At 63.9% G+C, this 27,848-nt stretch overlaps 1 protein-coding gene across 1 annotated transcript in view; it reads left to right on the forward strand.

The window, feature by feature from the left end:
• Positions 1 to 12,604: 12,604 nt before the first annotated feature.
• FA2H (fatty acid 2-hydroxylase) overlaps positions 12,605 to 27,848 on the forward strand; it is a 49,685-nt gene continuing 34,441 nt past the window's right edge. The window contains exon 1 of the mRNA XM_075940693.1: positions 12,605 to 12,898. Coding sequence (XP_075796808.1) covers positions 12,635 to 12,898 — 264 coding nt within the window. The 5' untranslated portion in view covers positions 12,605 to 12,634. The remainder of the gene's footprint in view (positions 12,899 to 27,848) is intronic.

Consider the following 27,848-nt stretch of genomic DNA (forward strand, 5'->3'; position numbering starts at 1 on the left):
GTTGGCCCCACTGCTAACTATAAACCTCCATGAAGCCACAAAGTGGAAGCTCTCAAAGATTCCAGAAATAGCAATGCTGAGGTTGCCCAGATACCCTTAACTCTGCCCTTCTCTGCATAAGCATCACCATACGGTTGTGCTGCTTAGTCTTGTACTGTTATTCTACTCTTACTTTAATTACACAGTCTGCAGGCGTGTCTGCCCACAGTGGCTAATGTCAGGTGCCCCAGAGGGAGTGAACAGAACAGGGAACCATCCAGGGATCCCTCCCCTGTCGCCCATTCCCAGCCTCTGACAAACAGGGTAGGGATCTCAATTTATGTAGCTCTATTTTGAACCCTCATAAAGTCCTGGTCTTCACAACATCCTCTGGCAAGGAGTTCCAAAGGTTGGTCATGGGTTGTGTGAAGAAAAACTTCCTGTTTTAATCCTGGTGCCTGTTCATTTCATGCAGTGACTCCTAGTTCTTGTGTTATGAGTTCCTTAGTTACTTTCTTCACACCCTGGTAAGGGGTCTTGTCAAAGGCTTTCTGGAAATCTAAGTACACTAGAGGCACTGGGTGCCCCCGTGTCCACATGCTTGACTTCGTCAAAGACTTATAGTAGATTGCTGAGGCTTGATGTTCCCTTTGCAGAAAGCATGCTGACTTTTTTTCCCAGCCAATGGTTTTCATCCTGCGCCTGCTGATTCTGTTCCTCCAGCCTGCCTAGTTCTGAGGTCAGGCTTGCTGGCCTCTCATTGCCAGGGTCGCTCCTGGAGCCCTTTTCAGAAACCAGCGTCACATGAGCGGCCCTCCTGGGAGCGGCTGCTCCCGAGTTAGCAGTTTCACATTTGAGTCCCGTCGGAACTCGGGGCGGGGCGGAACCGGGGGGCCCTGCTGGTCCTGGGGTCTTGTTACTGCTCAGCTTATCGCTTTCTTCCAGAGTTTCCTCTCATGACCCCCCCTCTGCCGTGAAGTCTGCAGCCAAGAATCCCTTTGGTTTCTCCATGAGGCTCTTCTCATCTCGAGTGTTCCCTTCGCATCCCGGCTGTCCAGGGCCCCGGGGGTTCGCCTGGCTCCTGGCTCAGGCCGGTTGGAGCTGGCCAGGCTGTGGCTGCCGATCGTCTGGCGGAGACATTCAGTGAGCGTGTTGGTCCCGGATCGCGTCACCTCGGAGCCCTCCTCTGGCCGACGCGCCGGGCAGCATCGGGCTGCTGAGGGCTGACGCCGGAGACGCGCGCAGGGCGCAGGGCTGAAGAGCAAAGCCGCTAGCGGGGGCTGCTGCGCTGCTCCTTTAAACCCTCCCGCTCCGAGTGTAAACGGAGCCCCCCCCGCTGCACCACAGGGCGGCCTGGTCCGGGAGGCTTGGTTAGTGTCACGGCTCGCAGGTGGTGCCCATGCTCAGCCCCTCGGCTCCTGGGCAGACCCCCCCGTGTGCAGCCCCTTCTCGGGGAGCCCTCTCCAGCGGTGGTGAGACGCCCTATCTCAGGGGGTCACTCCCGTGCGGCGACCCTCTCTGGGGGGCCACTCTCACGGGGGGGTCCGCCCCTCCACCTCCGGGACGGCGCCTCTCAGGGCCCCCAGCCGCCTGCCTGTAACCCCCTGTGAACCCCCAAAACTCCCCCCTTTGTCACACTGAGCCGCCCCTGCGTGTAACCCTCTGTGAGCCCCCAAAACTCCCCCCTTTGTCATACTGAGCCGCCCCTACGTGTAACCCCCTGTGAACCCCCAAAACTCCCCCCTTTGTCACACTGAGCCGCCCCTGCGTGTAACCCCCTGTGAACCCCCAAAACTCCCCCCTTTGTCATACTGAGCCGCCCCTACGTGTAACCCCCTGTGAACCCCCAAAACGCCCCCCATTGTCACTCTAAACCAGTAACATCCGGGCACTGAGCCGCCCCTGCGTGTAACCCCCTGTGAACCCCCAAAACGCCCCCCATTGTCACTCTAAACCAGTAACATCCGGGCACTGAGCCCCCCCTGCGTGTAACCCCCCTGTGAACCCCCAAAACTCCCCCCTTTGTCACTCTAAACCAGTAACATCCAGGCACTGAGCCCCCCCTGCGTGTAACTCCCTGTGAATCCCCAAAACTCCCCCCTTTGTCACTCTAAACCAGTAACATCCGGGCACTGAGCCCCCCCTGCGTGTAACCCCCCTGTGAACCCCCAAAACTCCCCCCTTTGTCACTCTAAACCAGTAACATCCAGGCACTGAGCCCCCCCTGCGTGTAACCCCCCTGTGAACCCCCAAAACTCCCCCCTTTGTCACTCTAAACCAGTAACATCCGGGCACTGAGCCCCCCCTGCGTGTAACCCCCTGTGAACCCCCAAAACTCCCCCCTTTGTCACTCTAAACCAGTAACATCCGGGCACTGAGCCCCCCCTGCGTGTAACCCCCCTGTGAACCCCAAAACTCCCCCCTTTGTCACTCTAAACCAGTAACATCCGGGCACTGAGCCCCCCCTGCGTGTAACCCCCCTGTGAACCCCAAAACTCCCCCCTTTGTCACTCTAAACCAGTAACATCCAGGCACTGAGCCCCCCCTGCGTGTAACCCCCTGTGAATCCCAAAACTCCCCCCTTGTCACTCTAAACCAGTAACATCCGGGCACTGAGCCCCCCCTGCGTGTAACCCCCCTGTGAACCCCAAAACTCTCCCCTTTGTCACTCTAAACCAGTAACATCCGGGCACTGAGCCCCCCCTGTGTGTAACCCCCTGTGAACCCCCAAAACTCCCCCCTTTGTCACTCTAAACCAGTAACATCCAGGCACTGAGCCCCCCCTGCGTGTAACCCCCCTGTGAACCCCAAAACTCCCCCCTTTGTCACTCTAAACCAGTAACATCCGGGCACTGAGCCCCCCCTGCGTGTAACCCCCCTGTGAACCCCAAAACTCCCCCCTTTGTCACTCTAAACCAGTAACATCCAGGCACTGAGCCCCCCCGCGTGTAACTCCCTGTGAATCCCCAAAACTCCCCCCTTTGTCACTCTAAACCAGTAACATCCGGGCACTGAGCCCCCCCTGCGTGTAACCCCCCTGTGAACCCCCAAAACTCCCCCCTTGTCACTCTAAACCAGTAACATCCGGGCACTGAGCCCCCCCGCATGTAACCCCCCTGTGAATCCCCAAAACTCCCCCCTTTGTCACTCTAAACCAGTAACATCTGGGCACTGAGCCCCCCCTGCGAACCCCCAAAACTCCCCCCTTTGTCACTCTAAACCAGTAACATCCGGGCACTGAGCCCCCCCTGCGTGTAACTCTCTGTGAATCCCCAAAACTCCCCCCTTTGTCACTCTAAACCAGTAACATCCGGGCACTGAGCCCCCCCTGCGTGTAACCCCCTGTGAACCCCCAAAACTCCCCCCTTTGTCACTCTAAACCAGTAACATCCGGGCACTGAGCCCCCCCTGCGTGTAACTCCCTGTGAATCCCCAAAACTCCCCCCTTTGTCACTCTAAACCAGTAACATCCGGGCACTGAGCCCCCCCTGCGTGTAACCCCCTGTGAACCCCCAAAACTCCCCCCTTTGTCACTCTAAACCAGTAACATCCGGGCACTGAGCCCCCCCTGCGTGTAACCCCCTGTGAATCCCAAAACTCCCCCCTTGTCACTCTAAACCAGTAACATCCGGGCACTGAGCCCCCCCTGCGTGTAACCCCCCTGTGAACCCCAAAACTCCCCCCTTTGTCACTCTAAACCAGTAACATCCGGGCACTGAGCCCCCCCTGCGTGTAACCCCCCTGTGAACCCCAAAACTCCCCCCTTTGTCACTCTAAACCAGTAACATCCGGGCACTGAGCCCCCCCTGCGTGTAACCCCCCTGTGAACCCCAAAACTCCCCCCTTTGTCACTCTAAACCAGTAACATCCAGGCACTGAGCCCCCCCTGCGTGTAACCCCCCTGTGAACCCCAAAACTCCCCCCTTTGTCACTCTAAACCAGTAACATCCGGGCACTGAGCCCCCCCTGCGTGTAACCCCCCTGTGAACCCCAAAACTCCCCCCTTTGTCACTCTAAACCAGTAACATCTGGGCACTGAGCCCCCCCTGCGTGTAACCCCCCTGTGAACCCCAAAACTCCCCCCTTTGTCACTCTAAACCAGTAACATCCGGGCACTGAGCCCCCCCTGCGTGTAACCCCCGTGTGAACCCCAAAACTCCCCCCTTTGTCACTCTAAACCAGTAACATCCGGGCACTGAGCCCCCCCTGCGTGTAACTCCCTGTGAACCCCCAAAACTCCCCCCTTTGTCACTCTAAACCAGTAACATCCGGGCACTGAGCCCCCCCTGCGTGTAACTCCCTGTGAATCCCCAAAACTCCCCCCTTTGTCACTCTAAACCAGTAACATCCGGGCACTGAGCCCCCCCTGCGTGTAACCCCCCTGTGAACCCCAAAACTCCCCCCTTGTCACTCTAAACCAGTAACATCCGGGCACTGAGCCCCCCCGCATGTAACCCCCCTGTGAATCCCCAAAACTCCCCCCTTTGTCACTCTAAACCAGTAACATCTGGGCACTGAGCCCCCCCTGCGTGTAACCCCCCTGTGAACCCCCAAAACTCCCCCCTTTGTCACTCTAAACCAGTAACATCCGGGCACTGAGCCCCCCCTGCGTGTAACTCCCTGTGAATCCCCAAAACTCCCCCCTTTGTCACTCTAAACCAGTAACATCCGGGCACTGAGCCCCCCCTGCGTGTAACCCCCTGTGAACCCCCAAAACTCCCCCCTTTGTCACTCTAAACCAGTAACATCCGGGCACTGAGCCCCCCCTGCGTGTAACTCCCTGTGAATCCCCAAAACTCCCCCCTTTGTCACTCTAAACCAGTAACATCCGGGCACTGAGCCCCCCCTGCGTGTAACCCCCCTGTGAACCCCCAAAACTCCCCCCTTTGTCACTCTAAACCAGTAACATCCGGGCACTGAGCCCCCCCTGCGTGTAACTCCCTGTGAACCCCAAAACTCCCCCCTTTGTCACTCTAAACCAGTAACATCCGGGCACTGAGCCCCCCCTGCGTGTAACCCCCCTGTGAACCCCAAAACTCCCCCTTTGTCACTCTAAACCAGTAACATCCGGGCACTGAGCCCCCCCTGCGTGTAACCCCCTGCCAAAACTCCCCCCTTTGTCACTCTAAACCAGTAACATCCGGGCACTGAGCCCCCCCTGCGTGTAACCCCCTGTGAATCCCAAAACTCCCCCCTTGTCACTCTAAACCAGTAACATCCGGGCACTGAGCCCCCCCTGCGTGTAACCCCCCTGTGAACCCCAAAACTCCCCCCTTTGTCACTGTAAACCAGTAACATCCGGGCACTGAGCCCCCCCTGCGTGTAACTCCCTGTGAACCCCAAAACTCCCCCCTTTGTCACTCTAAACCAGTAACATCCGGGCACTGAGCCCCCCCTGCGTGTAACCCCCCTGTGAACCCCAAAACTCCCCCCTTTGTCACTCTAAACCAGTAACATCCGGGCACTGAGCCCCCCCTGCGTGTAACCCCCTGTGAATCCCAAAACTCCCCCCTTGTCACTCTAAACCAGTAACATCCGGGCACTGAGCCCCCCCTGTGTGTAACCCCCTGTGAACCCCAAAACTCCCCCCTTTGTCACCTCTAAACCAGTAACATCCGGGCACTGAGCCCCCCCTGCGTGTAACCCCCTGTGAACCCCAAAACTCCCCCCTTTGTCACTCTAAACCAGTAACATCCGGGCACTGAGCCCCCCCTGCGTGTAACCCCCGTGTGAACCCCAAAACTCCCCCCTTGTCACTCTAAACCAGTAACATCCGGGCACTGAGCCCCCCCTGCGTGTAACCCCCTGTGAACCCCCAAAACTCCCCCCTTTGTCACTCTAAACCAGTAACATCCGGGCACTGAGCCCCCCCTGCGTGTAACCCCCTCGTGAACCCCAAAACTCCCCCCTTTGTCACTCTAAACCAGTAACATCCGGGCACTGAGCCCCCCCTGCGTGTAACCCCCTGTGAACCCCCAAAACTCCCCCCCTTTGTCACTCTAAACCAGTAACATCCAGGCACTGAGCCCCCCCTGCGTGTAACCCCCCTGTGAACCCCAAAACTCCCCCTTTGTCACTCTAAACCAGTAACATCCGGGCACTGAGCCCCCCCTGCGTGTAACCCCCTGTGAACCCCAAAACTCCCCCCTTTGTCACTCTAAACCAGTAACATCCAGGCACTGAGCCCCCCCTGCGTGTAACCCCCCTGTGAACCCCAAAACTCCCCCCTTTGTCACTCTAAACCAGTAACATCCGGGCACTGAGCCCCCCCTGCGTGTAACCCCCCTGTGAACCCCAAAACTCCCCCCTTTGTCACTCTAAACCAGTAACATCCGGGCACTGAGCCCCCCCTGCGTGTAACCCCCCTGTGAACCCCAAAACTCCCCCTTTGTCACTCTAACCAGTAACATCCGGGCACTGAGCCCCCCTGCGTATAACCCCCCTGTGAACCCCCAAAACTCCCCCCTTCCTCACAGTTAGCTGCTGACATTTCCTTGCAGGAGCCTGGGGGAGGGGTTCCCCTCCCGCCCCTTTCTTTTCCCCGTCTCCAGGTGGCGGGGCAGGGAGACGCCCTGGTCTTGGAAGCAATGGGGGAGCAAGGGTCCAGCCCGGCCTTGCCTTCTCCCACCTCGGGCTCCGTGCACAGGGCGAGGTCTGGGGAGGGGAGCGGTGGCGGCGGGCCCGAGTCGCCAGAGCTGGAAACCCCCCAACGCACGGTCCCATGGGCGGCTCTCTCGATGCCAGAAAGGGCAAAGCCGTGTGGGCAGGCGTCCCATGGCACCGCCCCCGCTAAGCGCAGCGGGGACACGCCGCGGAGCCCTCGGCCCGATGGGAGCCACCGGCTTTTCTTCCCAGAACTCCCTGGGGGTTCCCGCATTTCCCACCAACTCCAGCAATGGTGGAAAAGGCCTGGAGCCCGGAGCAGCCCCGACGGGACCCTGACCTGGCCGCTGGAAGGGCCGGCGGGTCTGCACCTCTCCCGTGTCCGCGGGGCTGGGCCACCGAGAGACAGCCGGGGGCACAGCTGCTTTGGATCTGGGCTCGCGGCTGGCGGTGCTGCCCCAGCGTAAGCTAGAGCAGCCCGGCGGCTTGCTCTTACGTGCAGGCGCCTCACGCCGCTGGCACAGGGGCTGGTTACCACCCGGAGCCCGTCCCGCCCTGGGCGAGGGAGAATCCCCTCCTGTGCCGGGGCACAAGGGCTGCAGGCCAGGACCTCCCTGCCCCGTTCCGGCCCCGTTACCTCCCAGCCCCTGCCCTGCCACCTCTCTGGCCGCCAGTGGGCTCCCCCCCGCCCTGCCGAGCCCCTAGAGCGCCTCTTAAGCCCCCTTTCTGCCCCCGCTGTCCAGCCCCACTGCTCTGCTCTGCTGAGATCCGGCCGGAGCGAGGTGAGACGGGAGTGGCATCCCACCAGCTGGAACTGCCAGTCCTGGTGCGTGTGAGCGAAACCGCCCGCCGGCTGCCCTGGGCACCCGCGAGAGGGGAGAGGCCACTGTGCGGCCTGGCACCATGCCCGCGTCTGGCTGGGAGAGACCAGGCCCCGTTCCTGGAAAGCTCCCGGGAAAGGCCGTAGGCTGGAGCAGGTGGATCAGTGCCCTTCTCCTCCCCACCAGTTAGCCAGGCCTAACCCTGCAGCATCCCCGGAAATTAATTATCTGGGACTTAGCTCCGCCCCCTCGCCAGCACCTCCCACCTGTCCCGCTGATTAGCTCCTCCCCCTCGCTGTTCTGGGGTGTGCAGGATGGGGTGTGCTCAGGGAGAGGCGGGGCAAGGGGCAGTATGGGGGAGGGGTGCACCGGGATCGGGGGTAAGAATCCCCCAGTGGAGAGGAAGTCAGCGCCTTCTGGCACCAGGCCTGGTCCGCTTCCAGCTGATCTCGTGCGGGGCCGAGCGCTGCAGCTCCCCCGCAAACACCAGGAATTGTGGGTGCTGCGGGGCCCAGGCGACTGGGCGCGTCTTCAAAACCCCACCCCACCGAGGCCCGGAGCTTGGTCGTCCTGACGCCCTGCGTAGATGCAGCTGGGCCAAGGGGCAAATGCTCCCATGGCCTCGGCAGAGGCAGGACCCCCTCCTGCGTGGCGGCTGGGGCTGCCCGGGTCCCAGCGCCGGTGCACGGCAGTGGCGTGGGCGTGGAGGCAGGCGTGCTGGCTCACAGCCTGGAGCCGACGTGCGTTGCACAACGAGTGCAGAATCAGCACATTGTGCGCTCCCACGCCTTCGCGCTGGCAGGCGGGTCGGGAGCAGCTCCTCTCGGCCCCCTGCGCCCGCTGGATTTCGGGCAGGTGAGGCGGCTCTCGGGGGCCGGGGTCCCTCTGCGGACCCAGCGACTGGAGAGTAGCTCCCCCCTCTGCCCAGACAAACCACGGCCTCTGACGCTCGGAGACAGCCGCCACCCAGGCCTGGCCCCAAACGTCCTTGCTAGCAAGCTACAGTCAGCTCCTCAGGCGACCTCCTGGCCCCCTCTTCCCACTGGGGGTGCCTGGAAGCCCTCGGGCTGCACCTGTGTCAGCTGGCTCCTCTCCAAAACAGGCAAACGAGAGGAGCCCTCCACCCCCCTGCGGAGCCAGCCACGGCTGGGTGGTTTGGGGTCACCTGCCGTGGCCATGCCCTGAGCGCTGTGCAAATAACCAAGAACCCTGGAGGGGCCACACGCAGAGGAGACTCAGAGAGACTTGGGCAGCTGACCCGCTGGCCTGGACGCGGAGGAATTGCCCGGTTGGCGGAGACAAAAGGTCTGTGAAGCCTCCGGTGCCAGTCTCAGAGACAGGAACTGGGCTACAAAGGCAGGCCCAAGAAGTCCATAATAGGCAGATGTGGGAAAATCTTTCCCCACCCACTGGTCTCATCCTGACCCCTAATATGGCCTTAATCCCCCAAACACCAGGTCTAAGATCCTTTCACAGACGGGCATCAATAATTATGATGACTCAGGATATATTTTATGTTCTTGGCCTCCACAATTTCCTGTGTCAGTGAGTTCCACAGCTTAGCTACATGTTCTACAAACCGGTATTTTCTTGTATTGCTTTTGACTTTCCCCCCTTGGTTCTTGTGTTATGAGACACTGGGGCAAAGCCGTGGCCTCGTGTTCTGATCGTTGGTGCCTCAAAGTCAACTTCCAAAGACTTCTCTTTGGAGCAGAGCAGACTGAGAGGGGGACATGAGAGCGGTTTTCACGTCCCTAAAAGGGTGTCACAAAGAGGAGAGAGAAAAATTGTTCCCCTTGGCCTCTGAGGATAGAACAAGCAGCAATGGGCGTGAACTGCAGCGAGGGAGGCTTAGGTTGGACGTTAGGAAACACTTCCTGCCTGTCCGGGTGGTGAAACACTGGGATAAGTTGCCTGGGGAGTTGTGGAATCTCCCTCTCTGGAGAGACTGAAGGGCAGGTTGGACAGACACTGCCAGGGCTGGGCTAGACGGTGCTGGGCCCTGCCGCGAGGGCAGGGACTGGACTCGATGCCTCTCGAGGGCCCTGCCAGCTCTAGGATTCTAGGGTTCGGTGGGTTTCCCCCGGGCTGGAGGAAAGGGGGCAGGGGAAGCTGGGGAGGAAGAGCGCAAACAGGCCTCAGCTGACTGGCTTGAAAAAAGCCAGGAAGGCAGCGAGTGTCCCCGGGGAGGGGGCAGGGCAGGCCACGGCAGGCAAGGCTAGCGGGGTTCAGGCAGGCTTGGCTCCTAGAATTGTTGTGCTGCCTGGTGCAGGCGGGAGGAGGGGGGCACCAAGCGACTTGGGGCAACCCCTTGGCCTTTATCCGCTCTGCTGCCGTGTGCACAGAAACCGAACAGCGGTGGGGGTGCGGCGAGGCACGGGGCTTAGCTAGGTGGCTGCCGGCTGCCCAGCCCTCGCCCTGTGACTCCCGCAGCGGCCGGGGCGGGCCCACCACACTTTGGCACCTGAGGCGGGGAGCTCAAACGACGCCCCCCTGCCCCTCGCTGCACCAGCACAGACACAATTTCCTACGCTCTGGGTCCTAGTGCCCCCTCCCCCAGTCTGGCACCTGAGGCGGCCGCCTCAGTTCACCGCATGGTAAGGCCGGCCCTGGCTGCAGCAGCCCAGCTGGGTGAGGCCTCTGAGCCGAACCCCAGCCATGGTAGGACAGCATGGCTGTTGGGGGACCCCTCGGCCATGGTGGGGCAGGTAGCGGGACCCCTCGGTTACGGCAGGGCAGGCGGTGGGACCCCTGAGCCATCACTGGTGGCTGGACCCTTTGGCCTCAGTGGGACCCCTTGGCCATGGTGGGGTGTGACGTAGTGGGGGTACTTGCTGGGATGTGGAGACCCCTGCTGTCTGGAGCAAGACCCAGCAGGGAAAGCCTCACTAGGCAGAGGTAAGGCCAAACTTGTTGAACCAGTGGCCAGACACCCCCCATGGAGAGGAACAAAGGAAGGTGGATGCTGCCCTGGCTGGGGGGCAGGGCTGGAAGAGGGTTAGTTAGTTCCTGTCTGGAAGGCAGGGAATAAGGAGCTGGGGAGGGGGCTGGGACTCCCCTATCTCAAGGGGGGGCACTGAGGCCTCTTAGCCCCAGTTCCTGTAACCAGATTACATCTGTGCTGCGCTGTGCTGGAGGAGCAATAAACCACCCTCAATTCCACTGGCTGGTGCAGTCTGTTTGTGCCATTTCGGGGTGCAGGAGACGGGGAACCCCCAACGCACCGTCACATGGGGTGAGGGATGGGACCCCTCAGCCACGGCCAGGCTAGCGGTGGAATCCCTCACCCACGGCGGGGCAGGCAGCAGGACCCCTCAGCCACAGTGGGACCCCTTGGCCGTGGTAGGGCAGCGCCTGCCCCCCCGCGCTGCATTCTGGACGGCGGCCAGCACCTTCCCTCCGCGCCTTGGCCCCTGGCGTGGGTGCGGCTTCGCTGGGGCGGGGACGGGGGCCGACAGTTCATTGCATCGGTGCTGCGGAGGCCAGCTGCAGCCAGCCCAGGCCGGCCGGCCATCGTGCCCCGGCGGTGGGCAGGGACACGCAGCACAAGGGGCCAGCAGCGTCTAGTCTGTGGGACTGCGGGACGCTGAGCGAAAACAGTTCCACGAGGACTGGTGGAAACCCCCTCCCCCGTGGGCCAGGGTCCCTGCCTTCCCCCCACACCTTGCAATGGCTGGGGGCTGGGGGGAGGAGAGCAAGCGGGCCTGGAAGCCGCGTGGCGTTTGGAGGGGGCCACGGGATCTGGAGTGGCTGGGAAGCCTGCTCCACTGAGCCCTGCCGTGCCCGCCTCTGCAGTGAGTGGGGGAGGGTGGGCTGCCCCATGGCCAGCCCCCAGGGCAAGGGGCGGAGCAGGCGTGGGCCTTGGGAAAGGGGTGGAGCGGGGGCAGGACCGGGGTGGGGTCTGTGGCAGCGGGTTGACCTGGGCCCCGAGCCTGGGGCATTGAGGGGGGAGCTTGCCCCAGGCCCTGTGTCCCCTGCGAGCGTTGTCAGGTGCTGGCTGAGGATGCTGGGCCGGGTACGTAGGGCTCCCTGGCTGCCCCTGAGTTTCAGCCGTGCTGAGGCTGGGACCGTGCGCTGCTCCCTCCCCCCCCCCGCCCCGGGTTCACCCCCCGCCCAGGGCCTGGCCCCTCAGCATGAATATCCCCCGGGTGCCCTTGTGGCTGAGGACGCTTTGCTCCCCACTGCCCCTCGGCCCCCCGCCTGCTTGGCCACCGCTCTTCTGAGCCCCCCGGGGGTCCGCCGTGCAGCCGGGTTACCCGTCCCTCGGGCCCGGCACCGTTTCCCCCACTCGGGCGCGGTGACTCCAGCCTCTGCGCCCCACTTGTTACATTTTCCCGCAAGCTCCTTGTGCTGCTTCCCAGGCTGCCTGCGGGCGCGGAGGTGCCACCCGCAAAGCTCCCTCCCTGCGCCCCCCAGCACCCCGACGCTGCCCATCATGCCTCTGCCAAGCCCCCTTGCTCCCTGGTGCTGCCCTGGGGCCGCTCTACCTTACGGCTCCTGCGGCAGCCCCTGGTGGAAGTGGGGGGTTGTCCGAGTGCCCCCTCTTCTGGCTCCATCCCCAAAACACCACGCCCGTGCCGGGGTCCCTGGCACCTCCCCAGCACGATTCTCCGGCCAGGGGCCCCGCTGCTTTGGGGGACAAAGGGGCCCAGGATCCGCCCGCTATGTGCTCAGCCTGGCTGCAGCCGGCCTGAGCTTTGGGGGGGCCCTGGGTTCGCTGCCTGGGAGCTTTCCTGGAAGGTGCCGAGCCAGCAGCCTTGCGCGCGAGCAGTGACACGGGCTAATCATTAACCGCAATGGGTAATTAATTAATAGTATCCTTCTCGGCCGCCTCCCCCTCCCACCTAACCCAAGTCTGGGGGAAGGGGCTTCAGGCCCTCCTCTGTGCCTCCCCCCCGGAGGTGGCTCCCTCTGCCGCCTGGGGTAGGAGCGGGGAATCGTGGCTGGGGCCCTAGAGCAAGGCGCCTCCCTGCCTCAGTTTCCCTTGTGAGAGGGGAGCTGCCGCTCCTGCCCTCCGGCGTGCCGCGCTCTGCCGCTAGAGGGGGGCCGGGAGTTGCTAGCTACACCCCTCCCCACCGCTGCCCGGGGCGGGGCCGGCTCAGGCCCCGCCCTCACCTGTGCGCCCCGCCCCGCCAATCAGCGCCGCGAGCGCCTGCTGCATATGCATGAGGCCGGCGCGGCGGGTGGCTACCCGCGGCAGGTGCGGCCGGCGCGCAGAGCTCCCGCCCGGCATGGCCCCGCCGCCCCGCGCCTACAGCCCGGCCGAGCTGCGGCAGCGCTGCGCCCGGGGCGCCTGCCTGGTGCTGCGGGGCCGCCGCCTCTACGACCTCAGCGCCTTCGTGCGGCTGCACCCGGGCGGCGAGCAGCTGCTGCGGGAGCGGGCGGGCAGCGACGTGAGCGCCGCGCTGGACGGGCCCCCGCACCGCCACTCCCGCAACGCGCGCCGCTGGCTGGAGCAGTACTACGTGGGCGAGCTGCGGCCGGAGCCCCCGCAGGTACCGACCCCGCGCCCCCCGCCCCCCGCCGCTGGCTGGAGCCCTGCTCCCTGGGCGAGCTGCGGCCGGAGCCCCCGCAGGTACCGGCCCCGCGCCCCCCGCCGCTGGCTGGAGCCCTGCTCCCTGGGCGAGCTGCGGCCAGAGCCCCCGCAGGTACCGACCCCGCCCCCCGCCCCCCGCCGCTGGCTGGAGCCCTGCTCCCTGGCGAGCTGCGGCCAGAGCCCCCGCAGGTACCGACCCCGCCCCCCGCCCCCCGCCGCTGGCTGGAGCCCTGCTCCCTGGGCGAGCTGCGGGCAGAGCCCCCGCAGGTACCGACCCCGCCCCCCGCCCCCCGCCGCTGGCTGGAGCCCTGCTCCCTGGGCGAGCTGCGGCCAGAGCCCCCGCAGGTACCGACCCCGCCCCCCGCCCCCCGCCGCTGGCTGGAGCCCTGCTCCCTGGGCGAGCTGCGGGCAGAGCCCCCGCAGGTACCGACCCCGCCCCCGCCGCCCCCCGCCGCTGGCTGGAGCCCTGCTCCCTGGGCGAGCTGCGGGCAGAGCCCCCGCAGGTACCGACCCCGCCCCCGCCGCCCCCCGCCGCTGGCTGGAGCCCTGCTCCCTGGGCGAGCTGCGGCCAGAGCCCCCGCAGGTACCGACCCCGCCCCCCGCCGCTGGCTGGAGCCCTGCTCCCTGGCGAGCTGCGGCCGGAGCCCCCGCAGGTACCGACCCCGCCCCCCCCCGCCGCTGGCTGGAGCCCTGCTCCCTGGGCGAGCCCCCCCGCAGGCGCTGCCCCGCCTACCCCCGGCCTCATTATCGCTCTGTGCCCGTGGCCCCCAGACCCTCCCCGTGCTCCCCTGCCCCGTCACCTGCCGCGCCCCCTACCCCTACCCCTGCCCCCCCCCCCCCCCCCCGCTCGCCCCCATGCCTTTGTCCTGGCTCAGTTCTCTATCCCCTGCCCCGTCCTGGCTCCGGGCACTTAGACGTCCAGCCACTCCCTGGCCCCTCTGCCCCAGGCACTCTGCACCCCTGGGCCTCCTCCCATGTCCCATCCCAGCTCGCTGGGCCCCAGGCCCCCCAGCCTCTGCGCCCTGGGACCCCCATCCTCTTCCTGGGTCCCCTACCCCTGCCCCCTCCCTGCATTGTGACCCCTTGGTCCCTACCTCTATTCCTGGACCCTGCTCCTGTTCCCTCCCCCCATGCCCTGCTGTGCACGCCCCCTGCCCCTTCCGTCTGTCCCTGCGCCCTCTGCATGGCTCCGTCCCTCCCCTGGGTGCCCCGAGCAGTGTGGCCTGCTCCTCCCCCACCTGCTCTGCCCACTAGGGTCCCTGCCCCAGCATCCCGCTCTTGTGCCCTCCCCCCATCCCATTTGCTCCTCTTCTGCTTGCCTTAGCCCCGACCCACCCTGTGACACCCATCCTCTGCCTCCCCCGCGGCCCCCTCCCTTCCCGGCATCTGGCCAGCCGTCTGGGCCCTGTACTGCCCCCAGGCCTCCTTCTCCCACCCCCGCACCTCGTGTTCCTTTCCTGCCCCATAGCACAGCTAGGAGGGGAGCTAAGGAACAGCTGGACCTGGTCTGGCAGCTCCCCCTGCACTTGTGTTCTGCACCCACCACTGGCTGTGCACCTGCCTCTGCTTGTCCCTGTTCTTCACCTCCTCCCCCCCCCCCCTTCTCCGAACAGCGGGCCGCTCCTCTCCCCTCGGCTCTCTAGGGTGTGGAAATGCAGGAGCAGGGCGGAAGCGACACAGGGTTTGTGGTCTGAGCCCTGCCTTAGCTCAGAGCAAATCCCTTTTGCAATCAGAGTCTGGTGCTGTGCTGGGGGGGAAGGTGTGTGTGGGGAGGGGAGGGGAGGGGCACATCCAGAGGTGCTAGGCCTTGCTCAACTCCCCACCCCCACCCCCATCCATTGGTAATTCAGAGACTGTCCTCCCTCCCCCCCAGAATATAATAATGGGTCCCTTTGTGCTCCGACGGAGGCTTTCACACTTCAGAACCGTCCCCAAAAGCGTGGGGGGGGGGGCTGCTCCGTTTCTCTCTGCCACGAGCCGCGTGCTCGCTCATGAATCCCCCCTCAGACAGCTCTTTGAAAGGCTGCGTGTCTGTGCCCGGGGGAGGGGTGGCCCAGCTGATGCCCGGCTCCCGCGCTGCATGGCACTGCCAAACTGCTCAATCAACAGCAGGCTGTCAATGATTAGACAGAACCGTGCGCGAGGCGCTTGGTTTGTGCCCAGCTGCTGGAGCAGGCACCGCTCTGCCGCGCTAACAGGGACAGAGGGAGCTGGGCAAGAAAACTACCTGGGGAAGAGGAACATTTGTGCAAAGTTTGGAGAAAATCCGTCTGGCAGGTGTGGAAGAATGGGCCCTTAAATAACGACCCTGCTCTGAAATCCTGATCCCAGGCCCTCGCTGCTTCAGAAAACCGGCTCGTTCCCGGAGCTAACGGCAGCCGAATGGCTACAAAATGCGGTTTCGCTTGCTCAGGAAGTAATTTTGCAAGTTTGACACAAATCACGGCAGCCGCCCACCTCACAGGAGGGGTCTCGGCTGCACTCGCCGCGCCCCGGAGCCTTTAGTCCAGCCACAGCGTGAAAACTGAAAAATTCTCATTGGGTTTGACCCCTTGATTCCCCCCCCCCCAATAAGTCTGTGCTCCCCTCTCCCCAGCAGAACATCCGTGAGCGATTCGCCCCGCTCGGTGGTGTTCCCGTCCCTGCACGTGTTCCCTACGCTTACACCCCCTGCCCCCCGGGCCGCTGGACTTAAAGCGACGTGTTGCGTGGCCCCCGTGAGTGGCGAGTGACTTGGACCCAATCCTGCTGCCGTCCGTGCCCGCTGGGCTGCCTGCTCATGTCCCTTTGCAGCCACACAAGGTGCCAGGCGCTCTGCCAGCACAGGGGGCCTTGCCCAAGGGGCAGCGGGAGGAGGGGCGGGGGATGAGACCGGTAAGCATGTTGACGATGAGAAACGTGTCTCGTGAATGCCGCGTGCTCCCGGCGCCCTGCCTCCAGCCTTGCAGGCATCCTGCTGGGAATGGGCCTTCGGGAGGGGATGGATGGTGGCCGTGCTGCCTGGCTCGGGGAGCCTGCCTGGGAGGTGCTGTGGGGATCTGGGGAAGTCGCATGGAGGGTCGCGCCGAGACTGGCATCGCCGCGGGGGAGGCTAAGTAGGGCAGATCGTGGCTTGTGGCCACGGAAGCCAGTTTTAGCAACGTGTTGTGTCCAGTGGTTGAGGCAAGCTGGGTTAGTTTTGGTGCGTGGGTCCCGGCTCGGTTCCTGCCGTGGCGCTGGAGAGAAGGGTGGGTCTTGGCTGGGTGGTCTGGCGGGGCTTTGGCGAGGGAGGCTGGGTCCTGGCTGTGTGGGAGTCGGCCGTTGGGGCCTGGGCTGGCAGGGAAGGGGCGAGGCGCCGGAGGGTGGATCCTGGAGCCGGGTGTGGCTGCGGGTGCGGTGCAGGGACGCGCTCCCTCATGGCTGCACGTGGGGCCGCAATGCTGGGCCGGAACGGCGCAGCTGGAGGAGCGGCCCTTCGCGGCACAGCGGGGCGTCCGGACAGGCGTGCCGTGAGCTGGGAGAGCCACGCGCCGCAGGGTTTGGTTCCCCGAGGGCGGGGGCACCCCCGAGAAATGGGCTTTCCCAGGCCGCCAGTTACCCCTCCCATCGCTCGCCCAGCTCAAGCCTCCCGAGGGCGCTGGAGAGGGTGTCTCCAGGCACCAGGCCTGCAGGCTGTTCCTGCCCGGCACAGAGAGCTCCTGGGACATCTCTAGGCCTGGAGCCCTCATCTGCAGCAGTTCCCGAGAATGGGGAGCCGGCTCCTGCCCCAGCGGTGAAAGCAGCAGCCCAGGTAACTTGGTCTCCCTCCCTGGCTCCTTCCGCAGGGCGGGCGCTTGCTGCTGCCACCCCGGGACACGGACCCAGAGAGGAGCCTTGGTCCCCGGCCAAGCGTGAGGCCAATGAGGGCTCCCTCGTGAGCGCCTTGTCGCGGGCTGGTCTCTTGCCTCCCGGCCAGGCAGAGGCTGGGGCTGGAATGCCCGTCGGCCAAGGACCCGCTCTCTGGAGCCGCCTGGGCTCCTCTGCCAGCCGCCCTGTTGGGGACCCTGGCCTGAGCCCCAGGAGGCAGCAGGCCTGGCTCCTAGGTGTGTGTGTGGGGGGGGGGGGGCGCACAAGGCTCCCCACACGGCCCCTGCCCCAAGCACCAGCTCCTCACTCCCATTGGCTGGGAACCTGCTGTGGCTGCTTCTGGGGCCAAGAGAGGCAGGTCTGCCCCTCCCGCCCCAGCTCTGCTCCCTTCCTCCTCCCCAGCAGAAACTCTCAGGCCCTGCCCCGCCCGGGGCCCCCACGTCGGTAGCCGAGGTTGGGTCGTTTCCATCAGCTGCGTCATGAGACGCACGGTGGCTTTGGGATGCGTCTGGCAGCCCAGGCCTCGGCCTGCTTCCCTCTGGGAGGCTGCCAGGGCCGGCGTGCAGCGCTCCTGCTGGCTCGGTTCTGGGCTCTGCTCTGTTTCCTAGGTGGAGCTGCCGGGCCCCCCAGGAAGGCCTGTGGCGGTGGGTTTACCTTTGCCTTCCTGGGGACGTGTCCGAGTGGAACTCCTCTGTCTTCCACGTTCGCAAAGGGGCCTCGGCCGGCGGCCGCCTCCCCTCTCCCGCGTCGCGCCCCGGGAGCGCCCGGAACCCGTCCAGCGAGTCGAGGGGAATGACGCTAGCCAGCCAAGCCCGTTCCTGCTCCGCAGGGGAATGCCGTTTATTGTACACGTCAGGCACCGCACGCCCGGAAAGCAGGCAGAAGGGAGATCAGGCGCCTCCTGGCACTAGGCAAAGCTCTCGGCATGGCATGTGCTGAGCCGTTTGCCCGCCCTCTGACTCCAGCCGCCTCCGCACTGGAGGCCCAGTCCGACGGCCCTGCACACACTTGGCCCCCCAGTCGCTGTTCCGAGGGTGAGCGTGCGGGTTTCCCGCTGTGCCCGCGTGGGGAGCCTTCGGGCACCGCGCGTGTGTGCGGGAGCAGCCGCCGGGCCCCGCGTGTTGGCGAAACGGGGGCGTGAGGGAGACGCTTTTCTCGGTCGCGCTCTCCGGCAGAAGTTGGTCCAACGCGCGAGATTCCTTCGCCCACCTTGTCGGATTCCCCCCCCAGGCATGAACGGGGGCTGTGACAAAGTGTTTATTGTGGTAGACGTGAAATAGTCGGCATTTCAAATCCCCCCCCTCCCTGGGGTGGGGCAGGCGGCTCCGTGGGAGCCCAGAGCCCTCGGTTCACTGTTCACGCTGTCGCAGCCGAGAGGAGCCGGAATTCCGAGTGGGGCCCTGCCGCGCTTTGGGCTCTGGGCCGCTCGTGAGCTCAGCGTTCGATGTGCCAGGAGGGTCGCACCAGAGCCTTGTGCGCCCCACCCCCGCCGGGGCCTGGCCCATCTCCCGCCACTCCAGATTCCTGGAGACTCGCCTGCTCATGCTGCTCTCGGCCAGGCTGCCTCTCTGCTCTCCGAGCTCTGCCCTGGTGTCCTCCCGGGATGCTCTGGAATGAGACCAGCCTGGCCCCCATGCGGCTCGGTGCCTCCAGGCCGTTCGCCCTCCCCGGATGCTTGGAATGTCGGCTCCAGGCCGGACTCCGTGGCCAATGGGGAGAGCGGGGGCGGGGGGCTGGGCGGCCAGGCAGGACCGGGGCGGGGGGAAGGCTGGGAGGAATGCTGCATCCAACTTGGATGCGTCTCCTGCTGGTTTCTCCAGTTCTCCCTGTCGGGCCGCATTCTGGCCCTGGCTGTAAGTAAAGTAAACTTGCTGCCTCGCGGACGCCTCCCTAGAGCAGTGCCCGGGTTGGGTCCCTGGCGCTTGGCAGAGACGTGTGCTCGGTGAGTGATTCTACCGACCCCAGAGAGCCATTACCCAGGCCGGCAGCTGCCACGGCATCACACTGCCTCTTGCACTCCAGCCCTTGGAGTGTCTGAGCCCCACATGCACTGGCGCTGCCGGCAGCTCAGGGTGAGGCGGTAGAAGAGTCTCTCCAGTCCACGGCTGAGGCCAGAGCTGGAGTCCGGAGCACTAAAATAGGGCGTGGTAGACAAGACACGGTGTGGCCCCTCTAGTGTTCCTTCTAATGTTTTTCCATCCATGTGCAGAATAAACTTTGTGCGCCAAGGGATGTGCACCACCAGTAGAATCACATGGTGCCAGCTGTGGGCGCTCCACTCACCAGCCAGGCAGCATTTGACTCTCCTGGGTGGTCACCCAAGCACTTGGCTTACAGGGAGCCCTGGCTCTGTCCAACTAGTCCAAAATCTGCCCCAAAATGCAGCATGGGGCTATGCAATAGCGCCTGTCTGATAATCTGTGGTCCCCAGGGCCGTGGGCGTAAGTGAGGGGAACCGGGCTTGCGCGGCTCGGTGGGAACGGGCTTTTCCAGCGGACAGGGGTGCCCAGACGCCCTCGAAATGCAGCGGCTCTTGGGTCTCTGAACCTCGCAGCCCAAGGCGACTAATCCTGGGCCGAAGGGTCTCGTTCTCTCGGCCTTTCGGACGGGGTGGGCCACTCGGCTGGGCTCCCCGTGCTCTGCTTCCGGGGAGCGCTGCTCCGGCTTGGCCTGGGCCTTCAGCCCCGGGCTCCCAGCACGTGCCCTGTGCTGCACTGTTAAAGCCAGTGGCTGGCGATTGGCCGGTAGCTTTGCAACCAGGAGGGAAGGGAATCCAAGCCCACGGGGACGGTTCCAAGCCAGTCTGGGACGCTGGGGGAAGGGAACCCTCTCCTGTGCTGTCCTGGCGCTCGGCCTGGGCCCTCTTCGCCTCTGTTCCCTGGGCGGGTGGGGAAACTGCCTGGGGCCTGGCTTACAAAAGCTCCCCGCTTGCGTCAGGCGTTTACGACACTTCTGAGCGGCCTGGCTTGCTGAGCGAGGCTCCTTCCCGCCTCGGCCAGGGGCTTCTAGCGTGGGAAGCCGGGCGCGCGCCGGGGGCTGTGGACGAGGGCAGGCGCCAGGAGGACACGGCTGAGCCGCTGACTGCCAGGGCGCAGGGGAGGGGGGAGCTGGCGTTCTCGGGGTGCAAGCCTCCGGTGGCTGCAGTTTGCCTGGTCTGCAAGCTCTCTGCAGGGCCTGAAACGCCCCAAGGGAGCAGCAGCCCCTTATCTCGGGCGCGGTGTTTTACTGCTTGGATCCCGCCCCGCCGGGAACCACAGAACAGGCTCCTTGCTGCGGGGCAGGGCAGGACCTGGCTCTCCTAGGGCCCTAGTGTCACCACAGGGAAGCTGTCAGAGCGGGCGGGTTGGGTTGGGGGTGAAGCAGCAAACTGGTTACTCTACCGAGTGAAGCCGCGGGAGGGGGGGGGGGGCGTCAAACCAGTTACCGTAGTGAGTGATGCCCCAGAGCCGGGGGGTTGGGCTGGGGGTGAAGCGTCGAACCGGTTACCGTACTGGGTGATGTTTCCCCATTAGGGTAACCGGTGGGGCAGGGGCAGGGGCAGGGGCAGGCTGACGGGGCCTGCCGTGGGCCAGAGCAGCTTCCCTCCCGCCCTGGTGGCGTGGCTAACGGGTTCCCCAAGGTTTAACCGGTGGCCGGATGAAAGGCTGGCGTCCCTCGTTGGAGCCGCCGGGAGCGCTGCCTTGGTAATCGGCCCAGCGGTGGGAGGTCGCAGGAGCAGGGTGACTGATGCACACGGGGGCGGAATCGGGATGGGGCTGGGGACGGGCATCTCAGGAAGCCAGAGCCCGAAATCTCCGGACTGTCCCCGTGGGACCTGGCCATCTGGCCACCCAGACGTAAGCCGCCTTCACACAGCGGGGAAGCTTCTTCAGGGAGGTCCGGCTCCTGCTTCTCTGCCCCGTCCCCCCGGCAGCCGAGAGCCTGCTCAACGCTCCATGTCGCGCTGCCTTGCTCCTGTTCCCAGCTCTTGGGGCCTCCCCACAGCCCAGTGGCCACAGGCAGCCAAGCGGCCGTGTGATCTCGTGGCCAAGCTCGCGCTCGTCTTGGGACACTTGCAGCGGGCAGAGGGCTTGGGTAGCGCGCTCGGGCACAGTCCCTGCCGCTTTGCGGGGGGAGGCGGGGTGGGCTTCTCACAGCCCGGAGCAGCATAGGCTTTGCCGACACACGTGGTCGTGCAGCCGTGGCTCCGCTCCAACGCTCGCGCTGGTCGTGGGCACGTTTCCGGCTGCTCCGCCTCGCTTTGGGCAGTGATGCCGGGAGGGCTGGCTCCGGTGACACCGCTGTGCTGCTGAAGGTGGCCGGTGACGACTCTGAGCCCCCGTCCATTTAGCCTCTCGGGGAGGGGAAGTGCTTGTGCCAGTGAGACGCTCTCGGGCCAGCCCGGCGCTGTGTACACCGGCGCTGAGCTCAGTGGCGCTTCGGTGGGTCAGGAGCAGCGTTTTCCCCACCGGCTCCATTGTATGTGCGGAATAAATGGTATGTGCCCCAAGGCTTGTGCAGATGTGCACCACCAGTAGAAACACATGCTGCTGGCTATGGGTGTGATGCTGGGCAGCACCTGAGCCTCTCCTGGGCAGCTGCCCAAGCACTAGGCTTACAGGGAACACTGCTCGTGGGTATGGATTGTTCTGGGCAGCGCAGACAAACTGCCCGTATGTTTCCCAAGCCGGAAGAGGAGCTCAGTGTAAGCGCAAAAGCTGGCTGCTTCTCCGTCACGGGAGTTGGTCCCATTAGAGATTCCCTCGCTCACCTGGTCTGGCGTAAGTCGGGCTCCTCATCAGTCCATCTCTAAGCACTGCCCCGTCGTGTAATGCATTCCTGCTGTGAGGGAGAAAAGCCATGTTACTTCCAGTTTAGAGATCATAGACTCATAGAACACTAGGATTGGAAGGGACCTCGAGAGGTGTCGAGTCCAGTCCCCTGCCCTCATGGCAGGACCAAATACTGGGAAACTGAAGCTCAGCGAGGCAAAGTGATTTGCCCATGGTCACATTGGAAGTCTGTGGCAGAGCCGGGTTTTCCTGTATTCCAAAAGAGGGAGAGCTGACCGCAGGGCAGGACCTTCCTAACCACTGGCAAACCCGCCAGCAGGAACTGAAGAAACAGAGCACAGTGAATCAGGCTGGACTCAATCCATTTTATTTTTTGACCGCTGCAATCCAGTTGGCCTGTGCGTTCGTAGGATGTCTGAGATCAGAGCCCCAGTCTTGATCGGGTGCCTTACGCTGTTGTGCTAGTGTGCACCATGCGCGAGTTCTGCCAGGTTAGACAAAGGTGAGAAAAATTGGAGCCCTCACGACAGCGCCCTGAGAACCAAGCAGTGGGGAGATGCCCTGGGTTTGCCTAAATTAACAAATGGGCTTGTAGGTCTGGCACTGTCTGGTCTGCCAACATCGGTGACCTGGCAGGGTCTGAGTTAGCCGGGTGTCGGCATGTCCTGGCTCCTAGGGTTCTGTGCTGCTGCTTAGCTCTGACTTACCCCTACGTGTCTTCTACAAGCCCAGCAAGCGGGGGCAGTGTGGGTCGTGACCTCCTGTGGTCCGGCAAACTCTCTGGTCCGGCACCGGCCAGGTCCCGCGGGCGCCAGATTAGAGGGGTTCCACCTTGTAGATGAGCACCTGCAAATGGATCTGCAGGAACTCGACTTCTTGGAAACCCAAAGCTGTGGCTGCCCTGCTGGCCTCTTGCAGCAGCTAGGGATGTCCCTAGTGAGCTGGTTAAGCAGGGCGGGCGGGCAGAGGCTGCTCCAGCCTGCTGCTTCCTGCCCTGCACAAGGCTGCGGCTCCCAGGAACGTGGCTGCTGCTTCCGACCCCCCAGGGGCCTGGCGGGGGGCTGCTGTCTGGGTACCAGTGAACTGCTGGTCGATGCTCACCAGGGAACCAGTTACCCACTAACATCCCTAGAAGCTACTGGCAGAGCGTGGCTCCCTGTGCCCCTTTCAAGGAGCAGAAGCTTCTTGGGCACCTTGTTTTGGGGGCTGTGAGTGTGGGTATCGCTTCCCTAACCGCCCCCATGTAAATGACTCCAGCCACCATGGTGGGTCTAACCCTTCCCTCTGCTTGCATGCACTCTCCTTTTCCTCCGGCCCGGGTAACAGTGATTGCCTGGCGCTGTTTGTGCAGGGCCTAGCCCAATCTTGATTGGCACTGGCATAATAAAAAATGACACAAAGCATAGCGATCACATTTCTCAGTGGGTGGGACCTTATCTGTGTCGTACTGCCCTGATCTGGCTGGGATTAACAGGCATCATGTGAATGCAGTTTACAGCCTTCAGCAATGCTTGTTCCAGGCACCGTGAGACATGGCTCTTTTCTTGTGAGCAATGTTCCCCCTCATTTTTCCACCTGGTGTGGAATAAATTTTGTGTGCACCACAATAAGTGCACCACCCATGGAAACACAGGCTGCTGGCTGTGGGCGCTCTGCTAATCAGCTGGGTGGCATTTGGCTCTCCCCAGAGTGGTCGCCCAAGGGTTCAGCTTAGGGGGGGACATGAGAGCAGTTTTCAAGTATCTAAAAGGGGGTCACAAGAAGGAGGGAGGAAAATTGTTCCCCTTGGCCTCTGAGGACAGGACAAGCAGCAATGGGCTGAAACTGCAGCAAGGGAGGTTGAGGTTGGACATTAGGAAAAACTTCCTGCCTGTCCTGGTGGTTAAACACTGGAATAAATTACCCAGGCAGGTTGTGGAGTCTCCATCGCTGGAGATATTGAGGAGCAGGTTGGACAGGCGCCTGTCAGGGATGCTACATGGTGCTTGGTCCTGCCAAGGACCTCTTGAGGTCCCTTCCAGTTCTAGGATTCGATGATCCCTAAAAAGGCAGGTGGAGGTGCGGATCCCCTGGTCTGTGTATGGAGTTGAATTCTGTTCAGCTGGTTTTCTTTCTTTTGTGGCTCTTAGCCATAGTGCTGCTTTGGGCAGCTAGACCATGTTTAGTCCCCACCAAGCCTCTGATAAGACAATAAGTCACAATGTCCGCAGGCCTGATTCTGAGCTGGCAACACCTAGCACCTTTGGGGAAGTCATTCTTGATTTGATCAGAGCCAGCCTCCTCCGTAATTCAAACAAGCTCTCCCCAGCTGAGCAAGCCCAGAGGCAGGACGTCTTGCAAAACTCTTGGAGTGGACTGCACTGTTCCTAGATGTTGGGTCCCATGTCAGCCATCAGACGTGCAGTGGAAATCCCTACCACTTCCATATCCTCAGATCAATGTGTCTTTGTCTGTGTCATTTACTTACAGCCTGTGTTCTCTCTAATCTTTTCCATGTATGTGTGGAATAATTTTGTGCACCAATACACTTGCAAATGTGCACCACCAATAGAAATACCAAACATAGTTGGGGGTGCTCGGCATTTGGCTGGATGGCATCTGAACCTCTCTGAGTGGCCACACAAGCACCCCGCTTACAGGGAATGCTGTTAGAACCCTCTTATAAAGCTTCACCCGAGTTTGTAGAGTAACGGCCCGTTTAAATTAATAGAGATGAGGCGGTGACCCGGGATGTAACAGAGGCCTGGGAGGCTGGTTAAGATAGTGGTGTTTTGGAGAAGGCTTGTGTGGGGGTCTTAAGTAACATAGAAAGGGCCTGCCTATTTCTCAATGTGCTTAAAGAAATGAGCTGGAGGTTCCACGGGGTGCCGAGAAGGGGGTGCCGAGAAGGGCCCACCGGAGACTCACGGGAGCTGGAGTTCTGCAGCTAGGAAGTTTTTTCAGTCGTGGTTCTTTTTCTACCTGTCACTGGGACAGCGACACGCTGCAGGGTGTCCCTAGCAGGGTGCTGCCGCCGGGGACTGATTCTCGTATTCGCCAGCGAGGACACACGGTCGCCGTGGTGCTAACCGTGTTTCTGCTTGGCCTGTCGCTTTTGCCGCGAGAGTAATTCTTGCCCTACACCTTTCCCAGCCCTGCTGATACAATGGGGATCTCAAGTGCTCCGGTAAATGATGCCCAAATGGGCGCTCCCAGGCCCTTCTGGGCATGCGCATGGCGGGTCTGGCTCCTGCAGCCCTTCCGTTCCGGCTGCTCTTCCCACGCATTGAGAACCGCCGTCCTCTCCTGAGCCTCCTTCCTAGCCTGCCCTTGTGCGCTGTAGCAGGTGAGAGGGCCCCATGCTGAGCAGGGGTGCTGCCTGGGAGATTGGGGGGCCGCCACAGGTTGCTGCCTTGGACGGAGGGCTGGGCCGGCACTGGGCCCTCAGGGCGTGAGTTCCCCCTGTTTCCACTGGGCTCCCTGTGCTAGCTCCGCACAGACCCGGCGGGAGCCCGGAAGAACACGTGCTCTGAGGCTGACCGGTTGGGTTTAAAGAGCGTCCCCCCTCGGGCTCCTGCCAGGCCCAGTCTCCACCGTGCAAACCGTCCCCCTGCCAGTCTCCCGGCATCGGCAGGGCGTTGGCCCACCGCGGTGAGCCCCCAGGTGCCGTCCACTCGGATGCTGGGGTTCGAGACTGAGCGTGACGGGGGCGGAAGCCAGATGACTGCAATGTGGCTTCCGGTCTCTGCCCTTTGTGCTCTCGGGAATTCACCTGAACTCCCGCCCGGGAGCGAGGAGCTGGCCTGCTGTGGGAATGGGACGGCCTGGCCGGGCACCGCCGTGGGGGAAGGCTGCAGGAAAAGAGCTGGGGGCCAAGACCGGCGTTCAAGGGATCTGCTGTCGTGAGCTCACTAGGTTTCCATCACCGGCCAGGGCAGCGTGGGGGGCACAAGGGGGCATGTGCACCCCAAATGCCGTGGGCGGGGGAGGGGGGGGGACAGACAAAGGACCGGCCACCAGCTGAAGGGGCTGGAGTTCCTGGGCATCCAGGGACCAGCAGGAGGGCCTGGCACCAGTAGCAGGGGGCGAGCCCTCCCCACCCCAGCAGCAGTATGGCCCCAGCTCGCTGTGTTCTCCTGGGCGTGTGCCGCTCCCTCCGCCCCCACGCCTCTCCCCCGGAGCCGCATTGCTCTGCTTCCCCACCGTGCCGGTGAGTGTGGGGCGCCTGGCCCCAGAATTCCCCCGGGTGTATCGGTTGGGGGTGGAGGCGAAGGGGGGTAGGGAGAGGCTGGGGCAAAGAGGGGCCATGCCGGCCCTTCCCTGGGCGGAGGGGGTGCCCCTTCGCCAGTCGCCCCGATTGCAGGTGGCTGGGCTTACGCTGAGTGTGCCGTGGTGGGGGGATCGGGCTGGCTCTGTGGTAACCCCACTGGCTGCTGCCGGTACCGCGGCCCAGCAGGACAGGGAGTGAGACATGCAAAGAGGGTCTCTCAGCTCCCAGCTACCCCCCACGGGGAGAAACAAAGGGGAATGTCGCCCCTGGCCGGGGGGCAGGGCTGGAGGAGGGTTAGTTAGTGTCTGTCTGGGAGCATGGAGGAAGCAGCCTCAGCAACAGGCTGGGGGGTTTAGAAGCCGAGACCCCCCCCCCCATATCAAGGGGGGCTGAGGCATCCTAGGCCTGCCCTGGAACCCGGTGACATCTGTGCTGTGCTGTATGCTGGAGAGGCAATACACTCCCTCTGTTCTTCTGGCTGGCTGAGTCTGTCCGTGCCATTCGGGGGTGCAGGAGGCGGGGGACCCCAACGCGCCGTCACGCTGAGCACCAGGCAAGCGCCACCACGAAGCAGGGCTGGCTCCGGCAGAAGGGCTGCGCTGCCCCGAGCTCGCCCCAGGCCTGTGGCGCTGCCGGTCCCCAGGGACCGGCGGGGTGAGGCCGGGCCCGAGGCCCCGTGAGTAGCCGGGTTCCCAGCTTGCTGGCTCCGGGCAGTAGAGCCGGGGAGGCCAGGCTCCGACTGCTCAGCTCGTTCCCGCAGGCGTCTCCTCCACGTGGGCCTGGGCTGCCTGTGGGCGCAGGTGGCGGGCGCCCACCGCACTGGGCACTGGCTGACGCCACACTGGGCCGCTCTGCGGGGGTATCCCTGCGGGCTCAGCTCTCCGCTGGGAGGCGGGTGGGGGAAACGCTGCAGCCGCAGGGCGGGGGCCAAGCGGGTGCCCAGCCTCCCTAGGGCAGAGCTGCCTGGGGGAGTGGGGGTGCAGGCAGGCGGCAGGGTGGAGCAGGCCATCTGGGGTGCAGGGCTGTCCGCGCCGCTCCGTCTCCGGGCCTGCTGGAGGGCTGGGCTGCCGTCCCTCGGTGTGGGGGGCTGTCTGGCCTAGCGAGGGCGTGACCGTCCTGCTGCGCTGGCGACGCTGGTTTTCCGGATCCCTCGGCCCCACAGAGGGCTCCGGAGCCTGGTGTCGGGGAAACGCTCGAGCTGAGCACTGCGGGGTGTGGCGCACTCGCCTGGGAGGGGCGCTCCCAGAATTAGGGCCTAGTTGTCCCCCCCCCCCGGCAGTGGATGAGCCGTGGTTCTGCTTTGGGGTGGTTGCCATGGGGACTGTGCCGCCAACCCTCCTACCCTCTCCCACGGGCTGGCTGGTTGGGCCTGGGCTCTGCGGAGGGCGCTGCTAGAAGGGTCTGCAGCCCCCGTGGTACCAGGCTGGCGCCGCCTTGGAGGCCCTCGAAGGCTCTGCCTGGTGAGCACCTGCTGGTGCATCCTGAATCGGGCCAGGGCCCTGCCCCAGCAGACCAGCCCCCCGCTCACGGTGCTGCCGGCTCCTGTGCCACGGATGGGCGCCGCTTTCCCGGGGGCACCCCTCAGCGCAGGCTGGCAGTGGTGGGTGTCTGGCGCCTCCAGGCCCCACTGAGCCAGGCGCTGAGCCCAGACAGCCTCCCGCTTTGGTCGCGTGGGCCCAGGCTGGGTCTGGCCGGGTACGTGCCCCGAGATGCTCTCGATCTCACTCTGGTCCTGCGGCACCTTACGCTAACCAAGCTGTGCCGCGGGGGGGGCTGTCTGCTCTGTACCGCGGGGTCCCCCCGGCTGTGCTGTGATTCCCACTGACTCACCCACGTGGATTGGCTCAGCCTGGGCGGGTAACAAGGCTCTTCCCAGCACAGAGACAGGGATGGCACCTGGCTGGGGGGCAGGGCCTGGGAGCGGGGCTAGAGAGCGGACTAAAGCGGGTGCTGGGGGATCAGGGGCCTGTGGACCCCGCCCCAAGGGGTCTGAGGCTGCCGGCCCACCACACTTTGGCACCTGAGGCGGGGAGCTCAAACGACGCCCCCCTGCCCCTCGCTGC

This window comes from Pelodiscus sinensis, chromosome 12 (assembly GCF_049634645.1).
Source record: "Pelodiscus sinensis isolate JC-2024 chromosome 12, ASM4963464v1, whole genome shotgun sequence".
NCBI lineage: Eukaryota > Metazoa > Chordata > Testudines > Trionychidae > Pelodiscus > Pelodiscus sinensis.